This window comes from Trichomycterus rosablanca, chromosome 5 (genome assembly GCF_030014385.1).
Source record: "Trichomycterus rosablanca isolate fTriRos1 chromosome 5, fTriRos1.hap1, whole genome shotgun sequence".
Lineage (NCBI taxonomy): Eukaryota > Metazoa > Chordata > Actinopteri > Siluriformes > Trichomycteridae > Trichomycterus > Trichomycterus rosablanca.
This window is the reverse complement of record NC_085992.1, coordinates 52,051,478-52,068,356: the sequence shown is the minus strand read 5'-3', so window position 1 is coordinate 52,068,356 and position 16,879 is coordinate 52,051,478. Positions and strand designations below refer to the sequence as shown.

Sequence of the window (16,879 nt, the reverse complement as noted above, 5' to 3'; positions counted from 1 at the left end):
TTAATTTTCCTCCGAAAAATTTCATTCAGAATCTGATTGAATCTTCTTTTATTCTAACACTAAACTGTAGGTGATAATAATCTAACCCAGAACTAAATGTAAACAGGGTTTATGTTCATATGATCACATTCTCAGGTGCTCCATATTAAACAGAGTGCAGCTCGTGTTCATGCTGTTCTGTACACACAGCAACGTGCTTCACCTTACAGCAGAGATAAAATAGTTAGATGTAGCCGCGTCTCATTAAGTCCGGCGTACGGTAACGACAGAATGATCCCCGATTCTAACCTCCACATTCACTCAACACTTACTGCACATTCTAAACCATGTAAACACGGTGCTGAGTGTTACGCTGTTACCGGCGCATTCACACGAGAAGCTTTTTGTGCTTCGAGCCCGACGCGGTAAAGTGCGCGGCGGTCTGACTGAACCCGCTAAGAAATGCGCTATTCCAAGATCTCCAGGATTAAGAAGCGTAATGAAACGATATAGACGTGCAGCACGGCGCCGGTGCTGCTGTGGTACCATCAAAGCTTTACACAGTGAACAAACCAGCTTTTAGTTCTGTACCAGGTTTAAGTAGCACCAAACTTTGGATGATTTGGGTCGTGGAGAACTTTGATCTTTTATTTGAAAGCTCTACAATCGTCCTCTGACGGCTGCAGACGGTGTTTTTAAAGACGGAGCTTAATGCCGGTGACCGGTGACCGGAGCAGATACGACTGAGGTCCTGCACACGGCGAGTAGTGCTGAGGGAATCATACGAACGCTTATATGAACGGAGACGATGTAGAAATTTAACAGGATCGTTTATAAACATCGTTTTAAACACCATGCATCCACTTCAAATATTGACTGCGTCGACGTCATCAACTGGGTCGACCAATCGCGGCAGCCCTAAAATAATCAGCTTTTTAAAGATTTGATTTAAAACGTGTGCAGCACGCGTGTGGCGTCTCATTTTACAGAACAGAAGCTAGGAGCTAGAAGAAGGTAAACACGATTGATCACACCACACGCTTGTTTACTTCTGTTCTTCAAACATACTCAGGAATACAGCACTGTGATTTGATTCCAAGAAAAGATTTGTTTAAACAGAGTCGTTCATGTCGAGAATGATTCATTTGAAGAGTCATTTAAGTCATAAACAGATTTATGTCGAGAATGATTCATTTCAAACTGAATCATTAATGACAAAACTGATTCGTTTAAACAGAATCATTCATGTCAAGAATGATTTGTTTAAAAAGAGAACGATTCGCTTAGAGAGTAATTTAACTCGTTTGAACAGTCATTCATGTGAAGAATGTTCAAACGAATCATTCTTGACATGAATAACTCTGGTTCGTTTGAGGAGAGTCATTAATGTTGAGTTTGATTTGTTTAAACAGAGTCATTTAGGTCAAGAATGATTCATTTGAACAGAGAATAACTCAATTAGAATGAATGATTCAGGTAGAAAATGATTCATTAGAACAGTCATTCATGCTGAGAATGATTCGTTTCAACAGAGTCATTCATGTTGAGAATGATTCGTTTCAACAGAGTCATTCATGTTGAGAATGATTCGTTTAAACAGAGTCATTCATGTTGAGAATGATTCGTTTCAACAGAGTCATTCATGTTGAGAATGATTCGTTTAAACAGAGTCATTCATGTTGAGAATGATTCGTTTCAACAGAGTCATTCATGTTGAGAATGATTCGTTTCAACAGAGTCATTCATGCTGAGAATGATTCGTTTCAACAGTCATTCATGCTGAGAATGATTCGTTTCAACAGAGTCATTCATGCTGAGAATGATTCGTTTCAACAGAGTCATTCATGCTGAGAATGATTCGTTTCAACAGAGTCATTCATGCTGAGAATGATTCGTTTCAACAGAGTCATTCATGCTGAGAATGATTCGTTTCAACAGAGTCATTCATGTTGAGAATGATTCGTTTCAACAGAGTCATTCATGCTGAGAATGATTCGTTTCAACAGTCATTCATGCTGAGAATGATTCGTTTCAACAGAGTCATTCATGCTGAGAATGATTCGTTTCAACAGAGTCATTCATGCTGAGAATGATTCGTTTCAACAGAGTCATTCATGCTGAGAATGATTCGTTTCAACAGAGTCATTCATGCTGAGAATGATTCGTTTCAACAGAGTCATTCATGCTGAGAATGATTCGTTTCAACAGAGTCATTCATGCTGAGAATGATTCGTTTCAACAGAGTCATTCATGCTGAGAATGATTCGTTTCAACAGAGTCATTCATGTTGAGAATGATTCGTTTCAACAGAGTCATTCATGTTGAGAATGATTCGTTTAAACAGAGTCATTCATGTTGAGAATGATTCGTTTCAACAGAGTCATTCATGTTGAGAATGATTCGTTTAAACAGAGTCATTCATGTTGAGAATGATTCGTTTAAACAAGAGTCAATTATCCCAAGTTCACGCTACACGACTTTCTGATCTGCCGGGTCGCTGTACAGTTCTCACTACACGACTGATGGGTGATGGGGGGGGGGGGGGGGTCACACACTACACCATCCATCACCAACTGGAATCACTTCTGTCAAGGTTTAATGACACCACGTCCAAAAATACACGTCAACGAGTAGCGAGCGATCAACGTGTGTGTGTGTGCTGATGTGCAGCGTAAAATCAAGAGGAAAAATAAATGAATCTGAGTGGATCTGGCAACACGAGCAGCAGGGATTGTTCTGTAGTGAGTTGGAGGATAATAAATATTGTTTGCAATGCAGCGTGGGTGTTCTGTAGAGAACGATGAGGTCAGAAATACTGTAAAGCTCGTGTGTGTGTGCTGATGTATCCTGATATAAACTATATTATCCCCCTGTACCACCTGTTTACACTCCTCTCCTGCGTTTCCCCTCACACCGTATCCTGCGTTCTCATTGGCCGTTCGACATAGCACTCACTGCCAGTCGGGCGACTCGGATCCAGATATCTGACGTGCTAGATATCTTTATCTCTTCAGCCGCTCGGATCGATTAGAAAGGTTAGGTTAGAAGAAAGCACAGACTACGAACACTTACCTTCCATGAGCTTGGCGAAGGGTTCGGGGCAGGTGGACGGGATGGGGAGGGTCAGTTTGTTCACGGCGACTCCGTACGCGACGGCCAAACCATCGATACCGCGGTACGGTACCTCTCCGGTCAGCAGCTCCCACAGCAGGACCCCATAACTTACAGAGGGAACAACAGGGGTATTGATATAAGTACATCACATTTATTTTCCCTTCTTCATCTTCCAATCTAGTCATATCCAGTTCCCGATTGTGAATCTTGCACAACCCCTGGTCTGATCCGGTAGAGCCGGATCACCACTCGCCCCCCCAAAACTGCATATGACTGCACATCTGGCCAGTTGTGTTCGTGAGAAGTTCCAGAACTCAGGATGCCACCCAAGTGCCTGAACCATAAGCTCCAGTAGTTACTAGTCCAGAATTACACACCCATGATGTTCTGCAGGAGCCTAAAACAGATCGACTCCTTCATACTGAACTTATTTATAGGATTATTGAATGCGCTCTCGCCTCATGACTGTTACCTAGTCTGCCTTTGTTTATTTTAAATTGAGCTAAATAAAACATAACAGCCAGGGAGGAAATGACAGAATAAGACGAGGTTGAAGAGGAGTAATTACACGATTACAGGTAAATCCCCCATAATACCTCAAATACAGGTTATCCATGAGACTGCAGGGTCTCACAAAGGGAGTTCTGTGTGTGTGTGTGTGTGTGTGTGTGTGTGTGTGTGTGTGTGTGTGTGTGTGTGTGTGTGTGTGTGTGTGTGTGTGTGTGTGTGTGGGGTTTAATCCCCCGTCATTACTCACACCCAGGCTTCCCAAAACAGCAGGACTGGTTTATAATACTGGGGCGTCAGTGACACGCTGATTTACAGTTTATTTATTTATTTATTTATTTATTTATTTATTTTTAAGCGAGCATTCTGGTCTTTTTATTCTTCTGTCCTGTAAAGCACTTTAAACTGCTGCTGTATAGATGTTATATACAGAAATATTATTATTATTATTAGTAGTTTTATTTTTTTTATTATTACTGTTATTATTATTGTTATTATTACATGTATTACATTATTTTTAATAATGTATTATATTATTATTATTACTATTACTTTTATTATTAAATTATTACATTATTAATATCATTATAAAGATATACTATTAGCAGTAGCTATATTATTATTTTTGTTTATTATTATTGTTGTTATTATATTACATGTATTATATCTTTTACTTTTATTATTAAATAAATTAAATTAAATAAAATTACATTACTATCATTATAGTTTTATTGGTATTATTATATTACATGTATTATATTATTTTATTAATTTATTATATTATTATTACTATTACTTTAATTATTAAATAAATAAAATAATTACATTACTATCATAATAAGTTTTTATAAAACATTATCTTTATTATTAGTAGTAGTATTATTACATGTATTACATTATTGTTATTAATGTATTATTATTACTATTACTTTTATTATTAAATGAATAAAATTATTACATTATTACTATCATTATGAAGATGTAAATTTATTATATTATTTTTATTAATGTATTATTATATTATTATTACTATTACTTTTATTGTTAAATAAATACAATAAATAAATTATTACTATAATTAAGTTTTATTATTATGATTATAATTATTAATATATTACATGTACTATATAATTTTATTAATTTATTATATTATATCACTATTATATTTTTATTATATTAATAAAATTATTACATTATTACTATTATTATTTTTATTACAATTTACACAATTTTACATTTATTATATTATTCTTATTAATTTATTATTACATTATTATTACTACTACGTTTATTACTACACAGGTAAAATGACTACATTTTTATTATTACTATTATTATTATTGTTATATTACACAAGATAATTATTAAGATGGGTGATTGTGTGTGCGTGCACATGTACAGGTCGGATTAAAGAAACAGTCGCTGATCTCGGACTGTAGATTTTTAGCTACAGCTGATCTATCGTCCATCACCAACAGCTAATATATAAAAAAAATTTAATCGTAGTCGAATTAATAAACAAATCCTGCTGTTCCGAAGCTTTAATTAGAACAAATCATGAGATGAGCTTAAATAAATGAAAATATAATTTAAATATGCAACATGGTGACAGTAGTCGGGTCCTACCTCCATATATCACTGCCTTTGGAGAACAGGGAGGACTTGATGACCTCAGGAGCCATCCACGAGTAGGTACCGGCGGCGCTCATTTTGGTCGTCTTGTGCCACTCTCGGGCCAAGCCGAAGTCCGTGATCTTCAGAGTCTTTCTACCGATGTCGTTGTTTTCAATCTTTTCAAGTAATAAAACTGCAGGATGGAAAGAGGGAGGAGAAGAAGGTGAAGATACTCGGCTTAACACCGAATAAAAGCACCTCATATTTATCATTAAATCAAACACATGGAGGCAAATACATCTTAGCCATGTGTCCTGACTGTGGAACCACTCACTGCTTATTGTTCACCGCATAACTGTTGCTCCTGCTGCTTTTAGGTCATCCAGCAACTCTTTAAGTGACAGTTACACTGATCAGCCATAACATTAAAACCACCTCCTGGTTTCTACACTCACTGTTCAGTTTATCAGCTCCACTTACCATATAGAAGCACTTTGTAGTTCTACAATAACTGACTGTAGTCCGTCCGTTTCTCTACATGCTTTGTTACCCCCTTTCATGCTGTCATGCAGCGACACTGACATGGTGGTGGTGTGTTAGTGTGTGTTGTGCTGGTATGAGTGGATCAGACACCGTGTCCACTCACTGTCCACTCTATTAGACGCTCCTATCTAGTCGGTCCACCTTGTAGATGTAAAGTCAGAGACGATCGCTCATCTATTGCTGCTGTTTGAGTCGCTCATCTTCTAGACCTTCATCAGTGGTCACAGGACGCTGCCCACGGGGCGCTGTTGGCTGGAAGTTTTTGGTTGGTGGACTATTCTCAGTCCAGCAGTGACAGTGAGGTGTTTAAAAACTCCAGCAGCGCTGCTGTGTCTGATCCACTCATACCAGCACAACACACACTAACACACCACCACCATGTCAGTGTCACTGCAGTGCTGAGAATCATCCACCACCTAAATAATACCTGCTCTGTGGGGGTCCTGACCATTGAAGAACAGCATGTAGAGAAACAGATGGACTACAGTCAGTAATTGTTGAACTACAAAGTGCTTCTATGTGGTAAGTGGAGCTGATAAAATGGACAGTGTAGAAACGAGGAGGTGGTTTTAATGCGACTTCAGACAGGTTTGGGTTTCGGTTTACATCAGTTTCAGCTGCAGAGGCGCAAACACTGGGATCAACGTCAGGGGTTCTTAACGTTCTCTCACATCACTACACTCGCACACTCGCGCACTCGCACAAACCAACCAAAGCAATAATTAGAGTTATTATCCACCCAGTTCTGAATCTACAGGATCCTCAAACTGGCAACTCGGCTCAGCACAACAACAAAACACTGATTATGATTTATTTAAATATCAGCACATAATTTATATTTACGTTTATAGCATTTAGCGGATATTTTTATCCAACGACTGAATGTTTTGCTTTTAGTGCTCTGTTACAGCATCTCCGTAATAAAGAAAAAGATCAATCAGAGCCCCAGCGAGTGGTCCGGCTTGTTAAAAGCGGTGATTTGAGGAGAACTACTAATCATATTATCAATAATCTTATTATTTTTATTATTATAATTATTATTTTTATTATTATTTTCATGATTGTTATTATTATTATTTTCATTACTTTTATTTTTATTATTATTTGTATTATTATTCTTTATTATTTTTATTATTATTATTATTATAATCCTTTTTATTAATATTATTATAATTGTTTATTATTTTTATTATAATTATTATATTTAGTATTATTTTCATGATTTTTATTATTATTATTTAAATTTTTTATCATGACTCATGATTTTTATTATTATTTTCATTATTTGTATTAATATTATTATTTTTATTAATATTATCTTGATTATCATTATTTTTATTATTATTATCATTATTTTCATGATTTTTATTATTATTATTTTCATTTCTTTTATTCTTATTATTTTTTAATTATCATGACTCATGATTTTTATTATTATTATTTTTTTATTATTATTGGTATTAATATTATTTTTTATTAATATTATTATCATGATTTTCATTATATTTATTATTATAATTATTATTTTTATTATTATTTTCATTATTTTTATTATTATTATTTTCATTTCTTTTATTCTTATTTTTTTTATTTTATTATTATCATGACTCATGATTATTATTATTATAATTTTTATTATTATTTTAATTATTTTGAGTAATATTATTCTTTTTATTAATATTATCATGATTTTCATTATTTTTATTATTATTATTTTTTTTATTAATATTATTATTATTTATATTTATATTATTATTATATATTTATATATCTCACACACACCCACACCCACACACACCCACACACACCCACACACACCCACCCACCCACACACACACACCCACACACACACACACACACCCACACACACCCACACACACCCACCCACACACACACACCCACACACACACACCCACACCCACACACACACCCACACACCCACCCACACCCAAAGGACCAAAGCAATAATTAGAGTTATTATCCACCCAGTTCTGAATCTACAGGATCCTCAAACTGGCAACTCGGCTCAGCACAACAACAACAAAAACTCATTTACATTTTATGTTTACGGCATTTAGCGAATGTTCTTATCCAACGAGTGAATGTTTTGCCTTTAGTTCTCTGTTCCGGCATCTCCAGCGAGTGGTCCGGCTTGTTGAGAGCGGTGATTTGATGAGAACTACTAATCCTGGAGCTATGAAAGGCCAGATAAACCTCGATGGAGTGCTTTGCATTGAAGTGCCTCCTAAAGGAACCCCGGGGGGGTTCAGATGTGTGCACTAGTTATTAAAATGTTTACGTCGCGTTTAAGCATCGACGGGAGTTTATCATCGACTCAACGGAACCTGGAAAGATCTGGAACGTCGAATCGCATCATAAAGAACTTTTATGGGAATTACGGGGCTGTGTTGGGGTTTAAGAAGCGGGGCGATGCTCCCCGGAGTTCTACCCCCTTCTGTTTTGTGTAGCATCAGCTGCTAACGTTAAACACACTATTGTTTGTTCGTCCCTCCGCGGGGTCGTGACGAAAGCTTGCGGACCTTAATTGAGAAGCGGGGTGTGTTTGGACAGGTCTGCGCTCGTGGCACCACCCCCGGTAAGGAGGAACACTCGAGCGTTCGCCAGGGTAAAGGTGAAACGTCCATCCCCGGGCTCTCTCGCAACCCTGGACCTTCCTCTCCCGATACGTGGCCTTAAGAAAACGCGATTCTTATTCCCGCAGAGGGAGCAAGTCACGTAGAAAGTGTTTGTGTGCGCTAATCTCTTAATACCTCACTTGAAGGAATGTCTCTAATGAGGGCGCAAAAGCTTAACACAAGCCCCTACAATGGAGCGGTCAAGCACCGGTTGCTAGGTGACCGCCCGCCCGAGAATGCCCCGACTCCTCGTCCCGAATGGCTGGTTTTCTGGTTTTCCATTATATTTAATCTCCCCCCCCCCCCCCCCCCCCGGGACCCACGTAATGGGAAACGGGAACAGTAGCCAAAAAGTCCCAGTGAAACCTGGCCCGGTGCCAGGGCGCCAAATTAAGATCCGGTTTCACCCGAGCGACACGAAAAAGTTGGAGGAATTTCAGGAATGCCCCGAGAGAGAGAGAGAGAGAGAGAGAGAGAGAGAGAGAGAGAGAGAGAGAGAGAGAGAGAGAGAGAGAGAGAGGCCATGCCACGTCTGCCGAGGCCTTACACAGATAGATCGCTGCCCAGTGTTTCTCAGTGGAACCGGACCCCACGTGACCCTGACCAGGATAAAGTGGTTGATGAAAGTGAAATCAAAACAAACAGTGTTAGTTTATCGTGGTTAGTGCTGCTCATGCTCATTTGAATTCTGTAAAACTACGACCATAACCACAGTCAATAACGAGGACATAGTGGATAACAGTATTATTAATATTATTATTACTGTTATTATTACTATTATTCTTATTATTTATATTATTATTACTGTTATTATTACTATTATTCTTATTATTTATATTATTATTACTGTTATTATTACTATTATTCTTATTATTTATATTATTATCAGTTATTATTACTATTATTCTTATTATTTATATTATTATCACTGTTATTATTACTATTATTCTTATTATTTATATTATTATTACTGTTATTATTACTATTATTCTTATTATTTATATTATTATTACTGTTATTATTACTATTATTCTTATTATTTATATTATTATTACTGTTATTATTACTATTATTCTTATTATTTATATTATAATCACTGTTATTATTACTATTATTCTTATTATTTATATTATTATCACTGTTATTATTACTATTATTCTTATTATTTATATTATTATTACTGTTATTATTACTATTATTCTTATTATCTATATTATTATTACTGTTATTATTACTATTATTCTTATTATTTATATTATTATCACTGTTATTATTACTATTATTCTTATTATTTATATTATTATTACTGTTATTATTACTATTATTCTTATTATTTATATTATTATCACTGTTATTATTACTATTATTCTTATTATTTATATTATTATCACTGTTATTATTACTATTATTCTTATTATTTATATTATTATTACTGTTATTATTACTATTATTCTTATTATTTATATTATTATCACTGTTATTATTACTATTATTCTTATTATTTATATTATTATTACTGTTATTATTACTATTATTCTTATTATTTATATTATTATTACTGTTATTATTACTATTATTCTTATTATTTATATTATTATCACTGTTATTATTACTATTATTCTTATTATTTATATTATTATTACTGTTATTATTACTATTATTCTTATTATTTATATTATTATCACTGTTATTATTACTATTATTCTTATTATTTATATTATTATTACTGTTATTATTACTATTATTCTTATTATTTATATTATTATCACTGTTATTATTACTATTATTCTTATTATTTATATTATTATTACTGTTATTATTACTATTATTCTTATTATTTATATTATTATTACTGTTATTATTACTATTATTCTTATTATTTATATTATTATCACTGTTATTATTACTATTATTCTTATTATTTATATTATTATTACTGTTATTATTACTATTATTCTTATTATTTATATTATTATCACTGTTATTATTACTATTATTCTTATTATTTATATTATTATTACTGTTAGTATTACTATTATTCTTATTATTTATATTATTATTACTGTTATTATTACTATTATTCTTATTATTTATATTATTATTACTGTTATTATTACTATTATTCTTATTATTTATATTATTATCACTGTTATTATTACTATTATTCTTATTATTTATATTATTATTACTGTTATTATTACTATTATTCTTATTAATTATATTATTATTACTGTTATTATTACTATTATTCTTATTATTTATATTATTATTACTGTTATTATTACTATTATTCTTATTATTTATATTATTATCACTGTTATTATTACTATTATTCTTATTATTTATATTATTATTACTGTTATTATTACTATTATTCTTATTATTTATATTATTATCACTGTTATTATTACTATTATTCTTATTATTTATATTATTATTACTGTTATTATTACTATTATTCTTATTATTTATATTATTATCACTGTTATTATTACTATTATTCTTATTATTTATATTATTATTACTGTTATTCTTATTATTTATATTATTATCACTGTTATTATTACTATTATTCTTATTATTTATATTATTATTACTGTTATTATTACTATTATTCTTATTATTTATATTATTATTACTGTTATTATTACTATTATTCTTATTATTTATATTATTATTACTGTTATTATTACTATTATTCTTATTATTTATATTATTATTAATAGGGATGTCCCGATCACGTTTTTTTGTTCCCGATACCGATCCCGATTATTAATTTTGATCCCGATCCGATACCGAGTCTTAAACCGATACTTGTATTTTCTAGATATTGTCTAGATAAGAACTGGATAATACTGTTCACACAGTGCTCACTTCAACTACATTACAGTTATTCACATTAATCCAGTGTACATGTTTAACACCTGAATAGCTCTGCAGTGCTGTAGGGGAAAATGCTGCATCCAAACTATTGCTTAATGTTCTTTTATTTTTACAAAATCAATCAAAATGATTGAGATAATTACAGTTTTACTTTAAACTTTACATTAGAAGAAAAAAATTTTTAATGCAGTGATGCACTAAACATGAACAGAAATCTGTGTAGCAGCTTCACTTGAATATAAGAAAAAAAGTTACTTCAAAGCATTACAGTAAAACCTGAATACCAAAATAAAATGGACAGGCTCCCACCGCCTCGTGAAGCGCTCACACTGCAGACGTTACACTTCACTGCTGGACTTGTTTTACTTTTCAATTTAAAGTATTTCCACACAGCGGACATGCTGACGTAAAACAAAAGATCGGGATTAAGATCGGGTTTAGTAAAGCCGATTCCGATCAATTAAAAAATGCCTTGACATCCCTAATTATTAATATCATGATTTTCATTATTATTATCATCATTATTTATTTTTATTATTAATATTTATATAATAATAATAATAATTATTATTATTATTATTATTATTTGTATAATTATTAATATTATTATTATTACTATTATTATTATCATGATTTTCATTATTTTAATTTGTATTATTATTAATATCATTATTATTATTTAATATTTTTATTAATATTAATGTTTTTATTAATATTATTATCATGACTCATTTTTATTTTTATTATCATTAATATAATTATTATTTTTTATATTTTTATTATTATTATTTTTATTATTATTATCATGATTTTCATTATTTTAATTTGTATTATTATTATTATTATAATAATTGTTATTATTTAATATTTTTATTAATATTAATGTTATTATTATTATTATTTTTTTTTTCATTAATATAATTATTATTTTTAATGTTTTTATTATTATTATTTTTATTAATATTATCATGATTTTCATTATTTTCTTTTTTATTATTATAATACAATTATTATTTTTTTTACTAATATTAACATAATTATTATTATTATTAATAATATTATTACCTTGCTTTTAATTATAATTGTTATTGATGTTTTTTGGAGTATTATTACTGTGTATATATATATATATGTTTATATAATAATAATTAGTAGTAGTAGTAGTATATTATTATTATGATTATTACTATGTTCATTATTAATATAATTATTGGGCAGTGGTAGCTCAGTGGTAAAGGTACTGGACTAAAATCTGATAATCTGATGTGGAACAGGACCCTAAGGCATTCTGAATTAATTAGGGTGGTAAAATTATCATTCTTGAAATGAGCCGTGTAAGATGAAATTTAAACTTTAATGTTTGTGTTAAGTGATTTAACGTTTTCATTCGTGCAGCGTTCAAGTGCCTCACGGTTACTGGTTAATCTGCACTACGAGGCGTCCTAGCGATCCTACGGCAATTCAGTTAGCGATCGCTCAGTCCGAATGTCCAAGATGTGGAAGCAAAGCAGCTAAAAACTCGGGTAACTGAGTCTGGAAAACTAACAACCCATTCTGTGGGTACCGCACAGCTCCTACATCCCGAAGGTCCTGGATTGACTGACTAAATCCTGTGATGCTTTCCATTGGCGTGTTTCCTCATGGTGGAAACCAGACGTCCTGTAAACACGCCAGTTTGTAGACTGGCTGTAACTTAAACCCCATAACTAGGGTCCTACTACAGTACATTCACGGGGAAATGTGCTTCATTTCACAGAATTCAGGGATTTATAAAGAAAGGAGCCGACTCAAATACCAAAATCCTCCTCCGTGTTTTGGCCCGCTTCACCCGCGCACACCAGTGACCCACACTGACCAGTTCACCTAATTAAATCACTCTAGGCAAGCTTGGTATTAAGAAGACCGACACGCCCACAAATGTCACAGTTCTCGGTTCCAGCTGAGAACCAACGTTTCCTGGGCTCTGCACGTTCCAGTGTTGCCAGATTGGGCGGTTATCCGCAAAATTGTGTGGATTTTGTTGGAAAACAATTTAATATCAGTTAAATATCGCTTATAGCTAAAAGAAAATATTCAGTTTTAAGAAGCCCCAGCATTGTAGAAGGCTGTTAAAAGTAAAGTCAATTTTCATTGCTGATTTGGCTTAAGTGTTGGTCAGTCTGTATCATATTTTTAAAAGAAAAATAAAATTAGTTTTCCATGCATTCACACTGGCATGTTCAGGGGTTCAATTGTTACACACAAGTTGGCAGCCAAATGATAAAGTATTGCAAAGGAATATCTTTCTTCTTTATTGTGTTATGGTTGCTGTATTTTGGTTTTTCACTTGTCAGGGAAAATAAAGAGCAAAAAAAGCTTATTATTATTATTATTATTATTATTATGCGGGTCTTTGTGATGTAATTCTACATGGCACTCACTGCCTGTATAGGTAAATGAGTGTGTGACCACATAAAAAAGGTATCAGTTTGTGTGCCCCTATTAAAATTGTCTGACTCCACCATTACATTATGTTACATTATTTTTATTGGAAAGGCAAAATACAGAAAAGTGTGTGTAATTCCTACATACCTCTTACATATTTGTAATGAAACTGATGAAGTGTTTGAAACTTAAATTAATTCTACATAAAACCTAAACATTATTTTTTTGCAATAGTGTTTTTTAATAAATAAAATATTTTTTAGTGTTTTGTTATATCGCCAAAAATATCGTTATCGCAAAAATACCCTAAAATATCGTGATATTATTTTAGGGCCATATCGCCCACCCCTACACAGGAGACCCTCGCAATCTGACAGATCAAGCAAAGATCGCAAGATCTGCAAATAATTAAGTGTTAATTTAAGGGTGTGAATATTTCTGCAACCACGTTATTCTAAGTTTTTTATTCTTACTCCCCTCTAAAACATCTCGGTTTGTTTTTCAGTTGAATTGTACAGATTCTAGGAAACATTAAAGCTGAAAGAAGTTCCGAATCGATTCGTCTCGGTGTGACTTTACGACCTCACAATAAGCTGCCGTTATAACGGGGGGGTGTAAACTTTATAAATCCGCCGTGCACAGTAACCATCGGCTCTGCGGGTCCGTTAGCGTCGTCCCCGAGCGCTCCAGCTGTTCAAACCTTCACCGCATTTCACATCCTCCTACGACTGCGCCTGACCAACCAAACCTCCGTCCAGGACCTCACACTGAGGACGGCGGGAGGTCGACACACGCCCTACAGCACACACACGCGCACCTCTCGGGTTCATTAACGACGGATTTATTTATTCGGTATCTTATCCAGATTACATTGTAAGCGAACGCTTTGTGTGTCGAGCCCTGCTGCGCTCGTTTCCCTCTCAGGTCGGTGTTTATACTGGTCAGCTTTGGTCAGACTGTGTCTGTCCGTTTCTAAACGAATTCTGGTGTGATTATTTCAGGTATGAACACGACACGAACCCCAACATGATATGAGGTCACACAATACAACACAACATGAGAGGACAGTGAATTGAAAACTATTATTATTAGTGTTTTTATTATTATCATCATCATTATTACATCCATAAGAATATCCATTATTATTATTATTATTATTATAATTATTATTACATTTTCAGCACTTAGCGGACGCTAAATTCAAGGGCCTCGTTTAAGAGCCCAACAGCAGTAACCTGCAGTGGTGGGGTTTGAACCAGCGACCTTCTGATTACTAGTCCAGTACCTTAACCGCTAGGCTACAACTGCCCTATCATTATTATTATTATTACTATTATTTTCATCATTTTATTATTATTATTATTATGTTTATTATTATATTACTACTACTATTATTTTTTTATTAATATTTTCATTATTATAATTATTATTGTCATTATTATTATTATTACTATTATCATTATAATTATTATTATTATTATTGTCATTATTATTATTATTACTATTATCATTATAATTATTATTATTATTACTATTATTATTATGATTACTATTTTTTTTTTATTATTATTTTATTATTTTTATTATTATTATTATCATTATAATTATTATTATTATTATTATTATTATCATTATTGTTATTATTACTATTATTATTACTATCATTATAATTATTATTATTATTATTATTATTATCATTATTGTTATTATTACTATTATTATTATTATCATTATTATTATTATTATTATCATTATTATTATTATTATTATTATCATTATTGTTATTATTTTTATTATTATTATTATTTTTAATATTATTATTATTATTATTATTAATATTATTATTATCATTATCATTATCGTTATCATTAGATCATCAGTAAAGATTCCAGCAGGTAAACACGACCCTGATAAGCCCAGCGTGAGGCGTCGTTCTGACTGTAACTGAGCGCATGTGTGTTTCACCGAACTCTAATTAAACTAAAATTGTGGCGGTCGGAGGGACAGATGATGATGATGATGATGACGACGACGTCTTTGCGGTCTAACTCGAGCGTCTCAATAATCTGATTCTAAAGTCTGACCCCAGATAGAATCTTCTCTATTTAGGGTTCGAGAGCGGCCCGCAGACTTTACGACCTTGTAAACACCTCATTTCCAAGGTTTACCCAACGTTTGTGTAACATCACTCCCTGAGATCTGCATGAGAACACAACACAGCAACCCAAGAAAGAGGCCAAATAAACTCAGGGTTAATAGAATAGAACGTTCTCTTACTGTTACTAGACTTGAGATCCCGGTGGATGATGGGTACGGCAGCCTCCTCGTGCAGGTACTGCATCCCTCTGGCGATCTGCACAGCCCAGTTGACCAGGATGTGGGGCGGAACGCGCCGGCCGGCGAGCGCCCGGTTCAGCGTGCCACCCTGAGCGTACTCCATGACCAGGCACAGGTTGGGCTCCTCCAGACACACTCCCTCCAGCCGGATGATGTTGGGGTGGTGCAGCATGGAGAAGAGCTTGGCCTCCTGCCTGACGCTCTGCGCGGTGACCGTGATGTCCTCGTCCGGGTCCTGGCGAGCCGCCTTCACGGCCACCACCTGATCGCACCACGTGCCGCGGTACACCTTCCCGAAGCCGCCCACGCCGATAATCTCCTCCAGGAAGAGCTCGCCGAAGGGGATGCGCAGGGGATCCTGGGCCGCCGCCGACGCCACCGCCGGTCTGTACACGGCCGGCCGATAGGTCACGTAGTTGGACGGGAAGATTCCGACCCGGCGGTCGAGCCTGCCCGTCCACCATCCCTCGTCGCCCGAGACGGCCGCGTCTTTGGAGAGGACCTCGACCACGTCCCCGCGCCGCAGGCTCAACTCGTCCTCGGCGGTGGCCTCGTAGTCGTAGGCCGCCGTCCACAGGGAGCGCGAGCGCACCGGCGCCGAATGGGCCGGAGCCGCGCCGTCCGGCCACCCGCCGTCTCCATCCGAACGCCCCTCACCGTTTAGGAAGACGGTCCGGGGAACAGCCATGGCTCGGCGCCCGCCGTGACACCATAGGGTGCACCGAGGTCCAGGCGAAGATCAAGTGAGAACCGCTGGTGTGTTGCTTTTTGAGGCATGCATTAACTAACCAGGAAAAATGCACCCCGCAGGGTGGAATTTGGTCAGTCCGGCAAAAAAAGAG

The 16,879-nt window shown here is 34.2% G+C and overlaps 1 protein-coding gene across 1 annotated transcript in view; it reads right to left on the bottom strand.

The window, feature by feature from the left end:
- Nucleotides 1–16,879, bottom strand: part of map3k21 (mitogen-activated protein kinase kinase kinase 21) — a 28,343-nt gene extending 11,464 nt beyond the window's left edge. Inside the window, exons 1-3 of the mRNA XM_062995366.1 lie at nucleotides 15,978–16,879; nucleotides 5,227–5,407; nucleotides 3,052–3,200 (exon numbers count right to left, since the gene is read on the bottom strand). Of these exons, the coding sequence (XP_062851436.1) occupies nucleotides 3,052–3,200; nucleotides 5,227–5,407; nucleotides 15,978–16,725 (1,078 nt within the window). The 5' untranslated portion in view covers nucleotides 16,726–16,879. The remainder of the gene's footprint in view (nucleotides 1–3,051; nucleotides 3,201–5,226; nucleotides 5,408–15,977) is intronic.